Source organism: Schistocerca serialis, chromosome 2 (genome assembly GCF_023864345.2).
Source record: "Schistocerca serialis cubense isolate TAMUIC-IGC-003099 chromosome 2, iqSchSeri2.2, whole genome shotgun sequence".
Classification (NCBI taxonomy): domain Eukaryota; kingdom Metazoa; phylum Arthropoda; class Insecta; order Orthoptera; family Acrididae; genus Schistocerca; species Schistocerca serialis.
In genome coordinates this window covers 156,679,923-156,699,844 of record NC_064639.1, presented here as the reverse complement: position 1 = coordinate 156,699,844, position 19,922 = coordinate 156,679,923, and the positions used below count along the sequence as shown (strand labels likewise).

The window sequence follows — 19,922 nt, the reverse complement described above, 5'->3', positions numbered from 1 at the left end:
AACTCTCTACAAGAAAATTGAAAGACTTTCAGATTATATGCGAGAAAGGAGAATAAATTTTTATGGACATCTTCTCAGAATGAATTCCAACAGATTAACTAAACAAATCTTTGACTTCTTCCGTAATCGCGAAACCAAACCCAACTGGTTTAAAGATACTGAGAAAGACCTCGTAGAATTAAAGATTTCAGAAAATTCACTTATTGATCGAACAGCTAAATTAATTACTATCCATGAAAACTTAAGGTTCCAAGACAAATCTACACAAAAGTCCAAACCCTTCATCTCGGAAGAAGAGAGGAGAAGAAGATCAGAAAGAATGAAGAAATACTGGGCCCTAAGAAAAGAACAACGCACAAAGAAATGATTGATCCAGCGCACCCCAAAGAGGGTGAAACTAAGCCGATAATTGATTGGAAATGGTTATGTTCCGCAATTTGGATACTATTTTCAGCCTTTCATGGACGTCATATTATCAAACAACGATGGTATTGTTAGGCGTGATAATGTGCCATATCGCTGTGCCACTACTGTTCATGACTGGTTCGAAGAACATTCTTGACAAACCGAGCGAACGATTTGGACTCCCAGATCACTCGACATAAATCGCATCGAGCAATGGGAAATAATCTAGAGGTAAGTTCGTGCACAAAATCTTGCAACGGCAACACTTTCGCAATTAAGGATGGCTATAGAGGGAGCATGACTAAATATTTCTGCAGCTGACTTCCAACGGCTTCTTGAGTCAATATTAAGTCGAGCTGCTGCACTGCGGTGGGCAGACAGAGGTCCGACACGAATTAGGAGGTATCTGATGACTTTGTCACCTGAGTGGAGAGCTAGTTGTTTCACACAAGCCATATTTTCTGAATCCGTTTTGATTATTGTCAGTATATCGTTTTCCTTGGGGTAATTCGTTGTACAGTGCCAGCACCTCAGCATGGATTGGTGCAGCCTTGTTCCACCCTGATTTTGACTAATTGCGACATGCTACTCTACTACTGAGCGGGCAGTTCTGTGTGTACCAGGACTGCAAAAATAAGTTACGGAACTTTATTTTTTAGAGGTGATAATTAGAACTTTCTGAACATCGCACATACATTCATCGTGAGTGTCAGGAGGAGAGAGAGTGAGCCAGCGGTGTGCCCGCAGGTACGACCGTCCACGGCTGGGCACGCCGCCGCCAGTGCTGCCCCCCAAGAGCCCGGCGCGCGCCGCCCCCGCGGCGTCGCCCTGCCGGCCCCCCAAGCCGGCGCTGACGCCACAGCGGAAGCCTCCACCGCCGGCTCTACCCCTGCCGCTGCCGTTGCCCCTGGCGCTGCCGCTGGGGCGTCCGGCCGCCTGCCAGAACCCGGCCTGCGCATGCGCGTGCACGCGGTTCGCCGCCGCCTACCGCCGCCTAACCTCTGCCGACTCCGCCACCTCGCCCTACGACAATTACGACGTGCCCAAGCCGATACTCGGGCATCTAGCCGTCAAGGTACTTATGAATTTCATACCACACTTCCTGTTTGTTGCTGAAGTAAGCATTTTTTTTTTTTTTTTTTTCGTCTGACTTGTTTCACGCGACCCGTCACGATTTCTTCTCCTGTGTTCTCCTGTGGCAGCCTTGTTGGAAATATCCCAATCTCTGTGTTGCTCTGCAGGTATACCTTCTACATCTCCCTCAACTACCATAAAATTATCCCTGATGTCGTATCATCCTGTCCCTTCTGCTTGTCAGTGTTTCCCATCTATTCCTTTCCTCGTCGACTCAGCGAAGGACTTCCTCATTCCTTATCATGTCACTACATCTAATTTTCAACATTCTCCCGTTGCACCGCATCTCCAAAACTTCGATTTTTTTTCTATTTCTGTTTTCCGACAGTCCATGCTTCACTTCCGTTCAGTTCTGTGCTGCAAATGCACATTACCAGAAATTTCTTTCTGAGATTGTGCTGTACGATACCAGCACACGTCTCTTAGCCGGGAATACCCTTTTTGTCAAAGCTACGCTGCTTTTTCTGTCCTTGCTCCGTCAATCATTCGTTATTTTTCGGCCAAGGTAGCAAAATTCCTGTCCTCTACTTTGTGATCCACAATTCTGATATTAAATTTCTCACCGTCCTCGTTTCTGCTACTTCTTATTATTTTCATCTCTCTTCGATTTAGTCTCAATCCATATTCTGTATTCATTAGACTGTTCATTCCATTCAACATATCCTGTAATTCTTCTTCACTTTCACTCAGGATAACAATGACATCATCGAATCTTATCGTCGATATCATCAAACCCTGAGTTTTAATCCCACCCTTCTACCTTAATTTTACTTCCGTAACCCCACGTATTTGCTGGTTACGCAGGGGTGTAACAATAACATACCGAAACTTTCGTGAGGAACGAATTGGGAGCACGAAAGTGCGTCTGAAAACATTATCCAACGGCACTGCAGTGTCTAATTAATAATGGCAGAATCATGCCACTATAGTCGATACGTCTCGGAGCTTGCGTAGCGTCGGGCGGAATCCTATCTCCTACTGCGAACAGAGTCCATATGCTCTTAGAACCATGCTCTATGCGATATAAACCCAACGAAGTGTTGCTGCATAGACTACTTCCTAAACGCTTGTTGGTGGATGCAACTTACTCCTATGCGCTGCTACATACAGAGTGATCCTTAGTAACGTTTAAAAACCTCCTAAGTGACATAGATGGCACTCAGACAAGTAACTTAATATTAGGTTCAAATGGTTCAAATGGCTCTGAGCACTAAGGGACTTAACATCTTAGGTCATCAGTCCCCTAGAACTTAGAACTACTTAAACCTAACTAACCTAAGAACATGACACACATCCATGCCCGAGGCAGGATTCGAACCTGCGACCGTAACAGTCCCGCGGTTCCGGACTGAAGCGCCTAGAACCGCACGGCCACCACGGCCGGCTTAATATTAGGCAAATGGTCCAAAAATATCGGGAAAACCTCAAAGTGGGTGAAAAACGTTGAACATGTGATGGCGCCAAATGACGTACCTCACTGCACGTGCATCGACTGAGCCTGTCAATCTGTCACACCTGATCATACCAAACAGTGGCCCCGGGACTACGTGCGCGACTTTAGCGCGTGGGGCTCACGATTCGAATCTAGCGTGTTACAGGAATTATTTTTTCATTGTTTTGAACAGTTATGTGTTTAAATTGAGGTTAGGATTATCATTTAATTTACCAGTCTCGCGGTCTCCTCTAGTTTACTGCAAAGTACAGTACAACAAAGAATTACCGTATTGCGTCACAAGTAAATGAGTGTAAGATTCCGAATTTCGTTGTTACCAATAGATGACCTACGTTTTCTTTACCAAATAATGTCTGTAAACAAAGCAAGAAGTGACATCAAGAAAGGAACAAAAAATACGAACAGTTTTTGTTTGGTTATAGTGATGATAGTAATTTTGTAGTTTCTACGTTCACAGCAGACCACATTTACAAAAGGTGTTCGAAATTTGTTGTGTTGTGCTGCGATAGGCAGCACTGGCCCCACCGGCGAGGTTAGTATTTGCAAGCCCAACCCCTGCACGTGCGACGAGATACGTCATCAGGTGACGTCATTTCTTCAATATTTGTCATCCGCTTATGGGGTACATCCCGACATTTGCGACCCCGTGATTCTTGTATTAAACTACTTATCGCAGCAATGTCTACGTCGCTTCGGAAGTTTTTAAACTTTAAAGAGAATCACCCTTTACATATGGTGATACCGTGAGAATGTTACAAATTTTCAGGGATGACGGACAAGGGTTAGGGACCCTGGTCCGAAAACGACTGACTCGAAAATTATAAGCAGAAATCGTTCGGGTACCTCTGGAAGTGGAATACATGTAACGGTACTGTTGTTAGTACGAGTTTGGGGATTGGCAACTTTCAGAGGTATTAGTATGGATGAAGACAAGAAAATAATGTCTAGTATATATGAAATGCGTACTTTGATAGCTATGAGCACTTGTTGATCTTCTCTACCGTGAAAGAAATCTCTTCCACTAAACAAGTGCCCATAGTTCTTAATGTGTACATTTTAGAACCCTTACTTTCTCGAAATGTTTTTCATGTTTTGTTCCATACTACGTTCTTCAAAATAAGGAAACCAAAGAGCTTGCAGTAGAAGAGATGTGTTCTCAGTATTGAAGATGAGTAAGTGCTCATAGTTCTTAAGGTATGAGTTTTAGAACCTATGTTTGCTAGATGTTTTTTCTTATTTTTCTCCATGCTATCATGTCTGTAACTTTCCTGCCCTATAATCTCAGCAGCAACAGTAATGGTAAATGTACTCCACTGTCACACGCATCGAAATGATTTTCACTTATAGCTTTCGACACAGTCGATTCTAGACGAGGTTCCCTTCCCTTGAATTGATACAGTTATCCTGCTCCATCTTCCCTAAAAATCATCACGGAATCACTTTGTACACTGTCACGATAAATAAGGGTGGCCAACCTTGCTTAGAACCGCGAGATAAGTTTAAAACTCTTTCGCTAATCAAAAACTGATCATCATCTAACAGATCTGCACTTTCCTTTTCCAGTCTTCTGTATCTCTGTCTTGTAAGTAACTTAGAGGTATGAGATATAAGATACGGAATTAATTTACTATCAAAAATTGTCTTGATCACAATTTATTTATTACGGTGACCGGTTTCGACCACTACTGCGGTCATCTTCAGACGAGTAAGAACCTCCTTCTGCTGGAGAATCACTACTGAGCAGTAGGCCTGGCCTACTACTCTAGCAGAAGGAGGTTCTTACTCATTGGTCTGAAGATGATCGCAGTAGTGGTCGAAACCGGTCACCGTAATAAATAAATTGTGATCAAGACTGTTTTTGATAGTAAATATTTGTAACACATTGATCACTGTTCTCTCCCATAATGTATTCAAAAGTAATACGGAATTAAGTTTGACAGTAACTGTGATTGTACGTCATACGAGTATAACTTGTCTACATGTTTCCCACTTCAGCCTCTGTCTTTCTTCATCAGTAACATTTCACTTAGCATACACTTACCAGATTCATTTACACGGAGCAAATAGAGAGACATCCTTCCATGATCAAGAAGAATAGCTTTCATCCAATTATTCCGTGCGGCATCAAATCTTTTGCGTAATTTTAATGTTTATTTAAATGTTTCTCCTTCGTTAATTTCCAGGACCAGATGAGCAACTTGAGACCAGCTGGACAAGCCGATGTTCCTGACGGATACTACGACACGCCAAGGAGTCTCAGGGAACACCTGACAACTCCCACCATGGACGGTCAGTCCCCGTACGGAAATTACGACGTCCCAGCGTCCGCGCGGCCGGTGCAGAGGATCTGCGGCTGCGGGATGAAGTACCCCAGAACTCCTGTGTCTGCGTCTGCGGACAGTCCAGTGGAGAGGCACTCCTGCCCCTGTCAGAGGATGATGGGCTGGGCCGAGAACCTGATGACGCTGCCCTACTGCAAGCGCGGCAACGGCGTCGAGAATACCACCATGCCCATCACCAAAGTGAGGCTCAGCGGCGAAGGCAAGATGCCGGTCGTCAGCCCCAATGGCGACATAGCCATCTACAACCCCAGCGACAGCGTCAAGAAGTTTGTGCGCAACGACTCCGCTCCGAGTCTGCCGCACCAGTTCCACCGCGACGGAAGCTCCTACGGACTGCCCGAGGAAAGGAGCGGCATTGCTGCCGGCGTCACCCTCGAAGTGTCTAAAGTTAACTCTCTCGATAGGAACATGAAACCAAAATTCAGGGATTACGCCAACCTGGCCTTTTCAGAGTCTTTAGAGTACTACGAGAACGCCAGAGACGTGCTCAATCGAGCAGGTATGGGACAGCAAGTAACAGACTTGGTGGATCAAGATGTTTCCCCGTCCATGCCACAGGAAAGGATCAACGTATGTGATAAGTGCAGGCATACGTGTCAGAACACTGAAGGTAAATCTCCAGGACAGAGTGATGAAGCTGAAAATGCAGTTCCTCCTGCAGAAGACAGTAATGCAGAAAATGAGAAACTAGATGCTGACTACGTTTCAATGCAGTCAGTTGTGAAAGCTCTTTATAGAGACACAGAAAATACCGACCACGAAACTGCCAAAAGTGAAGAACATCTAGTAGCAACAGCTGCAACGAATGAACATCAAATGAGTGGTGTGTCTCTTGTGGCGGCAAGTTCTCCACTAGGTAGCAGACAGACTGAGAAGTCTGCAAGTAGTCCCAACTTGGAAGAAGCAAAAAGCCTGCTCGAAGTGGCCGATATCTTGAAGCGACACGCGCCGCTAGACGAGCTGGACGCTTCCTCGCAAATGGAGGACTCTAGAAAGCAGCAGTTCGCCAACAGGAAAAGGTCTAGTTCAGCCGATGCCTCCAGATTCATTGATGATGTTGAAGATGAACCCAGTTCCCTCGACGGCCCCGTGTCTCTCCCACAAGCTGGCAGCTGCGACAGTGTCATTCATTCTCAAGTGATGGTCGCTGATAACGTGGAGCCAGTGTCCAATAAGGCAGTAGAAGTTCAGCAGGAGACGTCACCTCGTGTTCCAGAACCGAGCTCTGTCACCTCGACGTTACATGCAACTGAAGCACGGATCGCGTGCATGCGGCGGTCCTCGAGCGTTCCTAGCCACAGAGCAGCTTCCGCGGTGAGCGGCAACAACCGCGATTCCTCCAGTTCCAACGATTCTGGTGTTTCCATCGCGTCACTGAGGCACCGAGGAGGTGATTTCGCCGAGTTTGAGCTGCCGTTGACCACCTCTATGTCCGCGAGACGACACCATATGGCCATGCGCAGCAGTGGGAGCCACCAGCACCATCACCACCACTCACCCGTGTCGTCCGGAGTCAGCGGTGGGGGCAGAGGTTCACCTTGCCTGCATTCTTCTCTGCCTCGCCGCTCCAAGTCTGTGGATCCGCTCAGAGACATCACCTTCCAGTTCACTGAGGTGTCAGACGACTCACAGCAGCAACAGGCCAAATGTTCCTCTGCTGAAGCTGAGGTGCCAGTCTGCCCAAAACGCAGAGGTGAGTCCACCCAAATGACTGTGTAAGTTAACTTTAAACTATTGTGGGAACGAAGAGATTCAAAGATCCATGTTCACATTTAACCTGTCCACGTTCTGTAGCAATTGAAATACATTTCCTTCAGCAGAAAGTGCCTTGACATGTTTGTTAGCCGGTAAAAGGTGTTTCTTTAGTGTATGCTACTGCACTGGCGTCACGTGGTTGGGAGTTTATTTATCCCGGCCAAAGATCTACGTATATATGAGGAAATTTCCTTCGTACCATCGTATGAGGTAGCTAGTTACCTGCACTGTCTTCGATTTATTACTCCAGATACACTTGTGTAACTTTACTCCGAATATGTGTCATGTTCGACCACATGATTGGGAATTATCGACCATTTCCATGGACAGTTTTGCCAGTGTTTGATTTGCCTAGGTCATTATGTTGCATGGGTAGACAACCATCAAATATAACACCCAAGAACTTCTTCCACGACCACCTGAAGTTCTACATTACTTGACACACTCGCGGATCTTGCTCTTGAGCACCATTTTCGTAGGATGATACGAGGACACTTCAGAAAGTGTAGATGTTAGACAAAAATATGGAAATGCCGCGAGAAATGCAAACTTGAAGATAAATGGAGATGCTAAGCTTGCGAGTTTCACTGTTGTATTTGACCACAAACAGCCTCTGTGCAAAATGTACTCAACATGATGAAGGGTCAATCGTTGTCAGAACAGTGTTCTGTATAGTTGTGAGTGCATTATGTCAGATCTCAGTAAATTTGAACGTGGAAAAATTGATGGTGCTGGTGTGGAGGATACTTCAGCAACCAAGGGAGCCGACGTTGTTGTAGATTCAAGGGGCAGCGTATCGAAGATTACACCGCGTACAGGGAAAGCGGAGAAACATCGTCCGCTGTGTCAAAACGCGCAAGAAAGTGTTTGCTAAGTGATCGTGACGAACGGACATTGAAGAACATTGTGACGAAATACAAGATGCCGACAAGTTTGAAAGTCATTGCACAACTGAATGTCACACTTGCAAATCCCGGCGGCACCAGAACAACATGAAATGAGCTCCGTAAGCAGGAAATAGGATTGTGAGCCAGGAAATCCAAAACTACTCGCCAGTGACGTAAATGCCCGTAACGAGAAAATGTGGTGTCAAAGCCTTATGGCTATGGAACAATGTCAGAAAATCATTTGGTCGGATGAGTGTTGTTGCATCCTGCTTTCAACTTCTGGAGGACTCTACGTCCCAAGAGTGAAACATGATAGGGCTTCGGTGATGATTTGGGGAGCTATATCTTTATATTACATAGGCCCCCTCTGCGAGATCGCATTACTGCCAAGAATTATTTGACCATTCTGGCTGATCAGGTCCATCCTATGGTAGAATAATTGTTCCCCAATAGTAAGGCCGTCTTCTAAGATGTCAGGTGCCCTATGGTCATCAGTCCCCTAGAACTTAGAACTACTTAAACCTAACTAACCTAAGGACATCACACAACACCCAGTCACCACGAGGCAGAGAAAATCCCTGACCCCGCCGGGAATCGAACTGGGGAACCCGGGCGTGGGAAGCGAGAACGCTACCGCACGACCACGAGCTGCGGTCAGGGTGGGGGGGGGGGGGGGCTATTCACGCAGCCAGTATCGTCCAGGACTGTTTTTGTGAGCACGAGGAGTCTCGATTCTACTAAGTACGAAAATGAGCTTGTATAATCAGTACAATATATTCGTTGTTCTACGTAATAGTTATTTTATGCTTGATTTGCTGATGTACTACTGTTCATGAAAGATCGTTGTATGATGTGATACGATGTAAGATGGATTTGGTCAAGAGTCAGTGAGATGTACTGCAGAACATCTGATGATGGCAACGTAGTTTGCTGAAACCGGTAATCACAATAAATACGGCACAATAGTGATCTTGGCTGTCTGAAGCTGTAGCCGGCCGGAGTGGCCGAGCGGTTCTAGGCGCTACAGTCTGGAACCGCGAAACCGCTACCCTTGTAAACCATACAGAACATGTATCTAACCATTCTGAGACGCTGGAAGCTGTTTAGAAGCTAACGGTTTTCCTACTCCATATTATGAATGGTAATGCGCTGCGTTTTTGGCGTTACCATATTTTTGACCGCCCCCCGTAAGCTACACATGTCGTCTCACGCTGTGACCGTTGCACAACTAGAGTGGCGTATTATCAGAAGAGAGCAACTGAAAATATTCTCCTGAGCTGAAGTACGGGAGAACCTGAGATTCTTGCGGCCAATACGTCTAAATTGCACACAGAGCTATCGTGAAATTATGACGTTGTTTGGACCAAATTCGGTATCACCTCTAGTTGTAACGAAATGGTGCCAGCAGTTTGACCAAGGCCGCACAGAAATGGTTGTTGTTGATAGGGTAGGAAAGCCATCGACTACAGTCGACTATGCCAAGCTATGGTCAGAGCGAGGTGGCGCAGTGGTTAGCACGCTGGACTCGCCTTTGAGAGGACGACGGTTCAAACCCGCGTCCTGCCATCCTGATTTAGGTTTTCCGTGGTTTCCTAAATCGCTTCAGGCAAATGCCGGGATGGTTCCTATGAAAGGGCACGGACGATTTCCTTCCCTATCCTTCCCTCATTTGACGGGACCAATGACCTCGCTGTTTGGTCCCTTACTCCAAATCAACCAACCAATTAGGCGATGGAGGGATAACATAGGAGGGGGAGGGCAAGATTCGTAGACGTCGAGGACGTTTACACTGCTGTCCTAGGTCGACTCAGTGACCGAGGAGCGCATTTCTAACGTCGAGGAAATGAATGAGTGGCAGAACATGTGGTGCCACATTCAGTAACAGTTACTTGGCCTGTATTACTTATATTTCGAAGTTCCTTTGCAAAATTTTTGCGATAGTCGTGGCCATAGCGATCCAAACAAACAAGCAAAAAATGGAAATGGTAGCGTCTAGTATTTTAAAAGACGAATTCATGTGTTGCCTTATTTTTTTGCGTTGTATATTGGCTTAATTCGTAAACTTTGGTCCACTGTTAGCCTGCGTTACATGGGAAAATGAGAACATGATTGACATGCACGGTACCCAAAACCTTTAGGGTAAAAAGTGTATATCTGGTGGAGTATTGTAAACTGAGTACTGGGAGGTAAGGAATTAATGGTCGAAAATTGAGTTTTTAATGACGTAGCCGGCCGCGGTGGTCTCACGGTTCTAGGCGCGCAGTCCGGAACCGTGCGACTGCTACGGTCGCAGGTTCGAATCCTGCCTCGGGCATGGATGTGTGTGATGTCCTTAGGTTAATTAGGTTTAAGTAGTTCTAAGTTCTAGAGGACTGATGACCACAGCAGTTGAGTCCCATAGTGCTCAGAGCCATTTTTTTTAATGACGTAAACAATTTACATGTTAAGCAACAATGTAAGATTATAGAAGTTTTTCAGAGTTACGACAGCCAGTCTCAAGGCATCTATTACAACGGGACATACAACTGTGTCCCACTTTATGAAATATTCCTGTTCTCTGTTGCTCAACGTTACGGACGGCAAAAGCCTACAAATCAGTTTCCTTTCAGTATGTACTAGGATTTCATACGCCCACGACTACATGTAGCCCCACAGAAAAAAATCCATTCTGGAAACTTGAAGGTGACTGCGTATTGTTTTTAAGGTAATCGTAAAAAGTCGGTACAAGAAGGTAACCAGGAACATACAGGGACATTCCAGATTCAACAGCTGGTACCACTAGATGAATTGACTATTGCTTCCCTACTTGAAAATGGTCCGCTGCTGTTTGCACAATTTTGAATTCAAATGCTTTGTACTTTATGTACATTTATCGTACGCATTGCATACCTAACACATTATCAAACTATTTGGTAGCACATCAGAAGATCATTGTATCAAAGTCACTCAATGAAAATTCCTGGACGTCTCAAAGTTTTTCGGTACATTTCCCTTTCTTTATGTGTACTGGGAAGTAGCTGTGCAGAATTTCGTCCACTCAAAACTCGATACCAGTATTTTATCTTCCTTTCGTGTCATTCGGTTCTCATTTCATACTTTTCTACAGTTTAGGCTTTAAATCATCTATTTTATTAAGTCTGTTACTTCTTAAAATATCAGTTTCAACGTTTATTAGGTTTGAGGCATGATTTATAATTTATTGCTGAATACTGCAAGCTTATTGCTTTATTTTATTTTCTCGTGAAAGCAATGCTGAACACGTGAGTTCTCAGCTCTCCCCGACGTATACTACGTTCAAATAACTTACGTGAATGCTACATGGTGACGTTGTCGACAATTGCCGATGTTTCGACCAGTGAGCACCATGTCATTTTCAAGTCAACACTGCAGCAAGTAAGCGCTCTGCGACTGAATTTAAAACCTCGGTTTGTAGAGCCGTTCCGGAAAGGTAACACACACACACACACACACACACATTGTAAACTAGCTCCATCTCAAAACTAAGGATGACTGACTCCAGAAGTCATCGATTGTGAAAAACAACGAATGAGGTAGCGTTAACTTTGCCCCTCTGTTTCTTGACAGGGGCATGAGCAGAGTTCCTCCGTCTCTATTTGCAACGTCAGTTGCTCATTTAATCTCAACTGCTTCCGTAATAACACTGTACCAATAGCTGGAAGTACTTGTCAGACTCTCCGTGTTGCTATATACCATTCGATTGGCGGTGCCAAGACAACGCCCTGCAATAGCAGATTTGCTCGGCTGTTTTAAGCGTTTGTGACGCTTATGTTCAGTACATCGGTTCTCCAAGGTCCTGATAGTCTGACCAATATATGACAGGACACAACTGCAAGGAATACGGTAGACACCCGTCTTACGCGAACAAAGATGATCCTAAACGGAATCTAAAAGCACCCTAATCTTAAATGGATGTCCTTTACCTCTGGAAGTGAGCGTGGTTTTCTAGCGTGCACACGAAATTTCAAATGCCTCCCCAAGGGAAGAAATCACAAGATCGCAACATCTGGGTGGTCAATTCACGTCACGATTGCTACAAGGAACCTCTTCGATAACAAGTCCATTGTTGTAGTCGATATGTGACAGGTTACGGCATCCCGTTGCAAGCGAAACCTCTACAGTATCCACACTAACCAGCTCAGACCACAAAAACTTCTTGATATATTGCGACAGCGTTCGTCGACCATTGGTAATATGTTTCCGGTGCCATCTTCGAAGAATTACGGTTTAGTTATACTCTCTGCCCAAATGCTATACCACATACTCACTCTTTATGGATGTACTGTACGGTGTCAGTTTCATTTTTTTAAATAATGGGGTATTTTGAAAATTTTAGAAAGAAACCTGGGATAATTCAGAGGAAAAGGGAAGACAAATTATATCGACAAAATTCAATGGACAGAGAAGTTTAGCTTTGCATCATGCACTCACATGATCTCAAATGACTTATTACGATTATTCTGCTGCACTCTCGCCGTAATTTTCACTTCAGTGTATTTTATCAAGAGGTGCATCTTCCTATGAACACACATGTGCTGTCCCTTCGTCTTAATGCAATTAACGAAGTCAGGACTTCCACCATGTCCAATAACAAAGTTCTATTTGCACAACGCGCCTACTACAGTTTCTCAGATGCCAGAGGAAAGGTAAATTCACTTGTAGTATTGCTGTTAAAATTACACTTGGTCTGGACATCATGAAACAGTGTACATGAATCGGTACTACCAACAGTGCAAAACATGAACGCAGTTATATAAAGATTATAGAGCAACTTATTCAAGTGCAGTTCCTATCGTATATACTTGCACAGTGCGCAGTACAATGCAAACCGAACATTCGGTAGCGTAAAATACTTAAGTGAAGAGGAGGCACAAAAAAAGCGGGACATTTGAAGTTCCCCCAAAAATCTTTCGGAGCACCCAGAAATTTTTGAAAGGAAAAAAATAACTGAACTCTCCCATGAAAAGCGGGGCGAATGGACTCCGTAATGTATTGGCATCTTCATAGTGACTGGAAGCTTAGCTGTCAGTCTCATTACAGATCATTTATTCCACGCTTTACGTTGACCAAACATCGAACGGAGTGTGACAGCCACGCCTCGACAACATTCCTTACATTTGAAATAAGTTTTCACAATGTATTATGCTGTTCTGTCGTGAAGGCTTCATTACTTTGTGGTTACGAAGGAAACAGATGAAAATCGTGTAATGTCCAGTGCTGCCAACTTACTAGGACAGAAGTGACGGGTATTTGAAGAACTGTGTTCTTTGTGGGACACTTTTTACAACCCTGATAAACGACGCTGACAAACGGCTGTGTTGCAGGTTTCCAGAGCCCTGGCGGAGACAGCGCCATCGTGGTACCGTACCCAGACTCCCGCTCGACCAGCAGCGGCACCTCAGACATGTCCGACTACATCGAGACGCTCTCCTTGTCCTCGCACGGGTCTTCCGATGTTCCTGATTCGATGAGGTGAGTGTGATGTAGCGATGTTTCCTCATGTTATGATCTCGTTTTCTGTCTCGGTGAGCTGAATAAACATGAAACTCTCAGGTCGCCATCCGTGTGAGTTGGTCGAGATGGTGCGACATTTGAATGCCTGTCACTTCCGTTATCATCGCCGGAAGATGATGGGATGGTGCCAAAATGTTGCGCCTTGTTAATAAAGGAAATATAGTTCCTATATGGGTCTACAATCAGTATGAATGTTATGTGGATAAAACCGTCTTGATCACTAAATAAATTTTTTTGTTTATTTCGCCGCTTCCGCTACAGTCATAATCAGATATCAAAAGAAGCTTACTAAGTGCGAAAAGACGTTCAGTGTCAACATTAAATGCTATTCCTAATCTAGGCGTTAACTTGGCTAGTTGATGCCTCAATTAGGCACACGTTTTACGATTGACACTGAAATTTGTTTCGCAAGTTCAAAGTTGCCTTTGATATCTGACGATGCCAATGACAGCAACTGTCCGCCCCTGGTAGCTGAGTGGTTAGCGCGACGAAATGTTATATCTAACGGCCTGGGTTCGATTCCCGGCTGGGTCGGAGATTTTCTCCGCTCAGGGACTGGGTGTTGTGTTGCCCTTATCATCATCATTTCATCCCCATCGACACGCAAGTAGCTGAAGTGGCGTCAACTCGAAAGACTTGCACCAGGCGAACGGTCTACCCGACTGGAGGCCATAGCCACACAACATTTCCGTTTTGATGACAGCAGCTGCGTAATAAATAGATAAATTTGTTTAACGGTCAAGACGGTTTTGATCACGAAAATTTGCGCCATTTCGACGAACAAAATGTGATCTGAACGACACTCATCGGAACTTTGCACCATTCGGACGAACTTTCTCGGCCGGAAATTGGAAATCCTTATTTTATTTCTTCACGTTGTCTTTTCTTCATTCACGGATAGAAGTAAGGTGCAGGTATGGCATTAGAGCAAGATCTCATGTAGCATGATCCGTAGGTAAATCCATCCATTTATTCCGCTGCCATTCATCCAGCTAATGTTGGGTCGGAAGTGGGAATATTAATTTCTATATTACGCAGAGAATCAAAGTGACATCTCAATTCGAGAAAGAAATTTTTGAAAACATATGGCTGCAGAACAGCACTGTGTGGTAGTGAATCATGGACAATGGACAAACCAGAACAAGAGAGAAGCGTTTTAGACGTGGTGATACAGAAGAGCGTTGGAAACTAGGTGGACTAATTAGGTAACGAATGAAGAGGTAATCTCCTGAATCGGCGAAGAGAGAAACATACGGAAAACACTAACAAGAAGAAGGGACAGGATCAGAAGGCACGTGTTAAAACATTAGGGAATAGCTCCGTGGTACTAGAGGAAGCTGTAGAGAGCAACAAATGTAGAGGAAGACAGAGATGAAAATACATCCAACAAGTAATTGAGGACGTAGAGTACAAGTAATAGCCTGAGATAAAAAGGTTGGTGCAGGGGAGGAGGATGAGGCGGGCCGCATCAAACCAGTCAGAAGACTGATGATTCAAAAAATAAAAGCGCGGAGAACCAACCATACCTCTATATATGCTATTATTACGATGGGGTCACCGCTCCCAAACGCATTCTAAAGCTACTGCCATCTCATCCCAGGGAGTAATCCGTGTACCTCTGCTGTCTGTATCTCGTGGGCATTATGTGGTTAAATGCAATAACGTGTTTGAAAGTCATTATTTTAAACATAGCTGCGTAACAGCAACGGTTCCACGTAATTAGATTTAAAAACAGCCGACCCGTTGCAAAGGATAAAGTAATCTTTACCTAGGTTTCGATAAGTTTAAACCTATCTTCTTCAGAAGTCGGCACTATTATATTAACATGGAGTAATACGTCGTTGCCATTTTTACAAACGTCTCCGTAGCTCCATTAGTCAAAATCAGATATTGCCCTAAGAGTAGGGTTGTCAGATAAATAAAATTAAGTACATGAAAGCTGGAGAGCGCATAAGCAAGTGTTTGAAAGTGCCTCCGAATCGTGTAACGGAGGCGGGCCTTGCGAACCTGCCCGACACTTATCTCGTTGGATGTGGAAAACGACCTAAGAACGACATCTAGGCTGGCTGGCCTACCGACCCCTGTCGTTAACCAACCGGTCGGATTCTCTCAAGGGCCGGCGCGCATCCTCATGTCCGTAAGGAGGGCGCTTTGACGCGCTAAGCTTTCCGGGCGGGTGATTCGTAGTTAAACAGCTCAGTGCACAGATCCAAAGTTTTTATATTTGGCGGATTAACTGTAGGATGAAATGAAAGGATTTTTCAACGCATCAAGAGCGCAATGGACAGTAGATGGCAAGCACTGGAGCAATGAAATTGGAGGAGTAGGTGCGATAATATGGTGAAGGAACCGTAGTATGACCATAATTCGGAAGAGGAACTTGAACAACAAAGTCAGTCAGTTTTGTAGAAACACTATTTGTCCGGATGGATGACCTTCAGTAAGCAATAGATAATATGGACGTAAAATGGATGTGCGCGGTATACTGCGTGGAAGGGAATATATTTGCAACTTTGTCGCTTATCTAATCCGTTTGAATCTTGAATCAACCTAGGTATTGAAGAAATCATGTCCTTTTTTTGGAATGCTTTTTTACTGTCATTCAAAAGTTTGAAATTAGGAGTACACTGATATAAAGCTTATTAGTGTCGGCATTGACACTTTTCGCAAAAATATCCGGTAAATGTCCTAAAGTTGAAATGCAAGGCGGCGGGAACTGGCTGTCCACAGAGATTCGACGTCGTCATCGCTGATGACTTTGCCTTCCATTCGTCTTTAGTTGAGTTCAGTTTCATGTCAATGTACCTTTCACCAACGCGATCTGTTTCACTGACGTGGAATATTAATTACGAAAATTTTCTCGTTCGGAAGGATGTGGCTCTCGATACTACTGTTGGTATGTAATAACATCTAAACTTTGTCAACGTATAGATGAGCAAGAGACAGATTATTTCATGACATCGTATTTTCGTCTTTACAAGTTCGTTGGAGTAGTGTACAATGAATAAAAAATCTGTTTTGTCGATTGATTTCTACCAGTGTTTCTTTGTTGTCGCATTGGAGACGAGGACACGATGATAAATAAGAACAGACGTGAGAATAATAGATGAAACAAGTATATTTTTTTAGAGAAAAGCAGTGAAAAGAGAACTGTGTAGGGTGGGAGCATACTAATGTATGTGCGATTACAGCAGTAATTTTAAAGCTATTAAAAAGTACGAGAAATTCATGTTATGTTACCGTACTTTTCCTATGTTTTTGAACCGACTTGTCTGTGATATAACTGCGTATTAGTCGAAGTGCAGGTATGCTTTATTTGCACCTAAATGTACTTGCATCATTACAGTTCTTACACACACAGTGACCCAAATGCCAGTTAATATTTGAAATTTAATACCTCACAGAATAATCTAGGTAAAAATCGACACAAGTGCTTGAAATGACATGGGGTTTTAATAAAACAAAAGACCAACAGACGGTGCTTCATATGATACCAAAGTGTTGATTTTTAGTAAAGACGATGTTCTTTATAACAAATGTTCAGCACGTCGGCCATCATTGCTCAATAGTATCTGTAGTCAAAGGACAATATTTTGTACAGCACTGTACAGCATGTCAGTAGGTATGGTGAGAAATTGGCGTCGGATGCTGCGTTTTAGCATCCCTACTGAGATCGGACGATCGCGGTAGACTTGCAACGAAGTAACTTCACAACCAATAATCACATGGATTAAGAGGCCTGGGGTGGCAAAGCATCACGAACGAGGCGGTTCAGCACGTGACCGTCACCATAAAATGTATGGAAGAGATCTTCCACACTTGGGATGAAGCAGAATCGTACATAAAAATTGAACCCTTCAGCACTGTTTATCAGCCAGGTTAGGGATGATAAACCCCCTGGCTCACTACAGCTTATTTTATGTACGTTTGTCACAACTCGTCACTCTCGTCCTCCTGTCCAGTATCGACTGTTTGCGTATTTTTGAACATGTTTTGGGTTCCAATAAAGCCTCATGTCATTTCAGGCACGTATGTCAGGTTATACCTCTCTACCTACTTTATCTCGTGAATTACTGCGTTTTCAAATTTGTACAAACTTTTGGGTCGCCTTGTACTTTCAAAATAAACATTACACTAAGCTACTGTATAGTGTGATGAGCTTTTCACAAATTCACAATTTACTTGTCTATGCCTACAGCGCATCATTCACATTATGTGCTTTGTCTCAATAGTTCATCAGATGCGGTGGCGTAGCTGACCCTACACAAGGGTTTTGGAACTTGGACCTGTGTTCTGACACAATACTGCCTCTATTGTCCATGCATTGACACCTGCGGCACTGGCGAGTATGAAGTGCACCACTTCACAGTGGTGTAAAAGAAAAAAAAAACAAAAAAGGCCGCTCACAATGCCACAACTGTGTCGGTTGTGAGGTGAATATGGATAAGAATGCAGCTTAGGTAAAACAGACATACTTCCCAACAATATGGAGAGAAGTAGCAAAGTGAAAACAAAAGGTGCAGTAGCATGGAGGTGTTGTGGGTATCGTGTGTAGACATCCATCTACGTTCAAATGTTGCTCGTCTGATTAAGGAGGAAGGAAGCGACAGATGACGAGTTTTTTTGCTCAGTCCAAGGAGGGACGAATATCCTCGTTCCTGAGGAAGGCACAATTGGTTCTAAAAGCATGAATAGTGTGCTTTTCTTTGCATATTCGTAGTTTTGAAATAACTTATCACATTATCACACATATTCTTGCTGTAGAAAACAACGACATCCAATCAAATGAAGAATTTTACTCACGCACCTGTATGAAAGCACAATGATATGAGTGAAGTTAGAATATAATGAATTATATAAGTACCATTACATATCCTGTTGAAAAGCCACTTGCAACTGTGGCTGAATCGTTGGTTCATCATTTTATATTACGACTCGGTCCAGAAACCAAAAGAGTTTGTAGAATATAACAGTGTGATGTTACTGTAAGACTGACTTCTTGCATATGCATTTAATGTATTCGTGGCAGTTACCTAATGCCTGATATACTTACAGGTTCGGGCGGCTGGCTGTGACGACACTGAAGCCACGTTCTGGAAATGAATATCAGCTCATTGACAGATCTGCTCTTGAAGGTGGGCCCAACGTGAAGTAGGAGGACTACTGAAGCTTACTACAGGGGACACAGCCAGAGGCTGTATCAGTTGACTGTTTCTACCGCTGTCTGTAATATGATCACATTCTGTAAATAAAAGCTCAAGCATTACAAGTGTAAAAAAGTGGATGACATCAAAATTTGCCATACTGTACAGAGTGAAAATGGGCTCAATTCCTGCAAAAATTTTAAAGCAACATATTTACCTTTCAGTAGTACAAAGGAAATATATGTAACTATAACACGTTTGAATCTTAGGCACTCAGCTATCACAAAGGTCTTCACTTCCGATCTTTGCAACTTAGACAGAGAAACAAGACCATGTGAAAGGAAACACAATGTTACACAGTCGTCAGACATCAGATTATTACTAATAACAAAGGCGTGGAGATAACAGAGTGTTTCCTTGACTTCCCTGCTTGCGACGTAACTTGCGTTTGAGACGTTCTCAAAGCACTGAATTACGGACTGTAAGTAAAAGTCTGTATGTTTTGAGCTTACTTGATCGATTCGTAAGGAAAAATGTTTTATCAGTAGGTACCCTTCCAGATGTACCTTACGTACTCTGTACCAAAAAAACAAATTTTCTATTACTTTTGTAACATATAAGCTTTTCTACAGACTTGTAAATTTGACTGAAATTGCGGGACATGTTACGTATTTGAAAAAGAATTTGTGACTGATTATAAAGACGGCCAGGTTTTGTAAATAGTATGGTACTGTGTGCGTATGGTCAGAGACTTTCTGAAATATTTATTCTGCTAGTCAGGTTCTGTGATAGAGGATTTTCAGGACGGTGTAGAGAGCATTTATGAAAGTATTACACATACGTTAATTTTAAGTCACAGTTCTTGGAATAATTATTTTTAAGAGTTGAAATTATTTGATTATTCTTTTGGCTTGTTAAGTTCTTATTTAGAATGTTCTGTGACTTAAACATCTTATCTGTGTATGTAATATAATTTACTTACCTTAAACGAGACACTGCTATATATGTAAAGAGCACTGTAACATATTAATTTGAAGAGATAAATATATGGAAAAATTGAAACTGAATTAACTGTCATTTTTTTATATTGATCATTTTACATTCCTCTCATGGGTAAAGAAAGTTTCAAAAGATTAGATTGTTCCCAACATCTTCATCAAGTATCCTTTATAAATATTGTTTTTAATTAAATACAGAACTAGAACTTTTCATTGCCACTGTCTTCTGTTTCTTGCATAATGGTAAACTCAACGACTCCATCTTATAGATA

The 19,922-nt window shown here is 43.3% G+C and overlaps 1 protein-coding gene across 1 annotated transcript in view; it reads left to right on the top strand.

Moving 5' to 3' along the window:
- LOC126455818 (uncharacterized) overlaps positions 1-19,683 on the top strand; it is a 387,921-nt gene extending 368,238 nt beyond the window's left edge. The window contains exons 10-13 of the mRNA XM_050091578.1: positions 1,153-1,480; positions 5,176-7,027; positions 13,319-13,466; positions 18,564-19,683. Coding sequence (XP_049947535.1) covers positions 1,153-1,480; positions 5,176-7,027; positions 13,319-13,466; positions 18,564-18,663 — 2,428 coding nt within the window. The 3' untranslated portion in view covers positions 18,664-19,683. The remainder of the gene's footprint in view (positions 1-1,152; positions 1,481-5,175; positions 7,028-13,318; positions 13,467-18,563) is intronic.
- Positions 19,684-19,922: the final 239 nt, after the last annotated feature.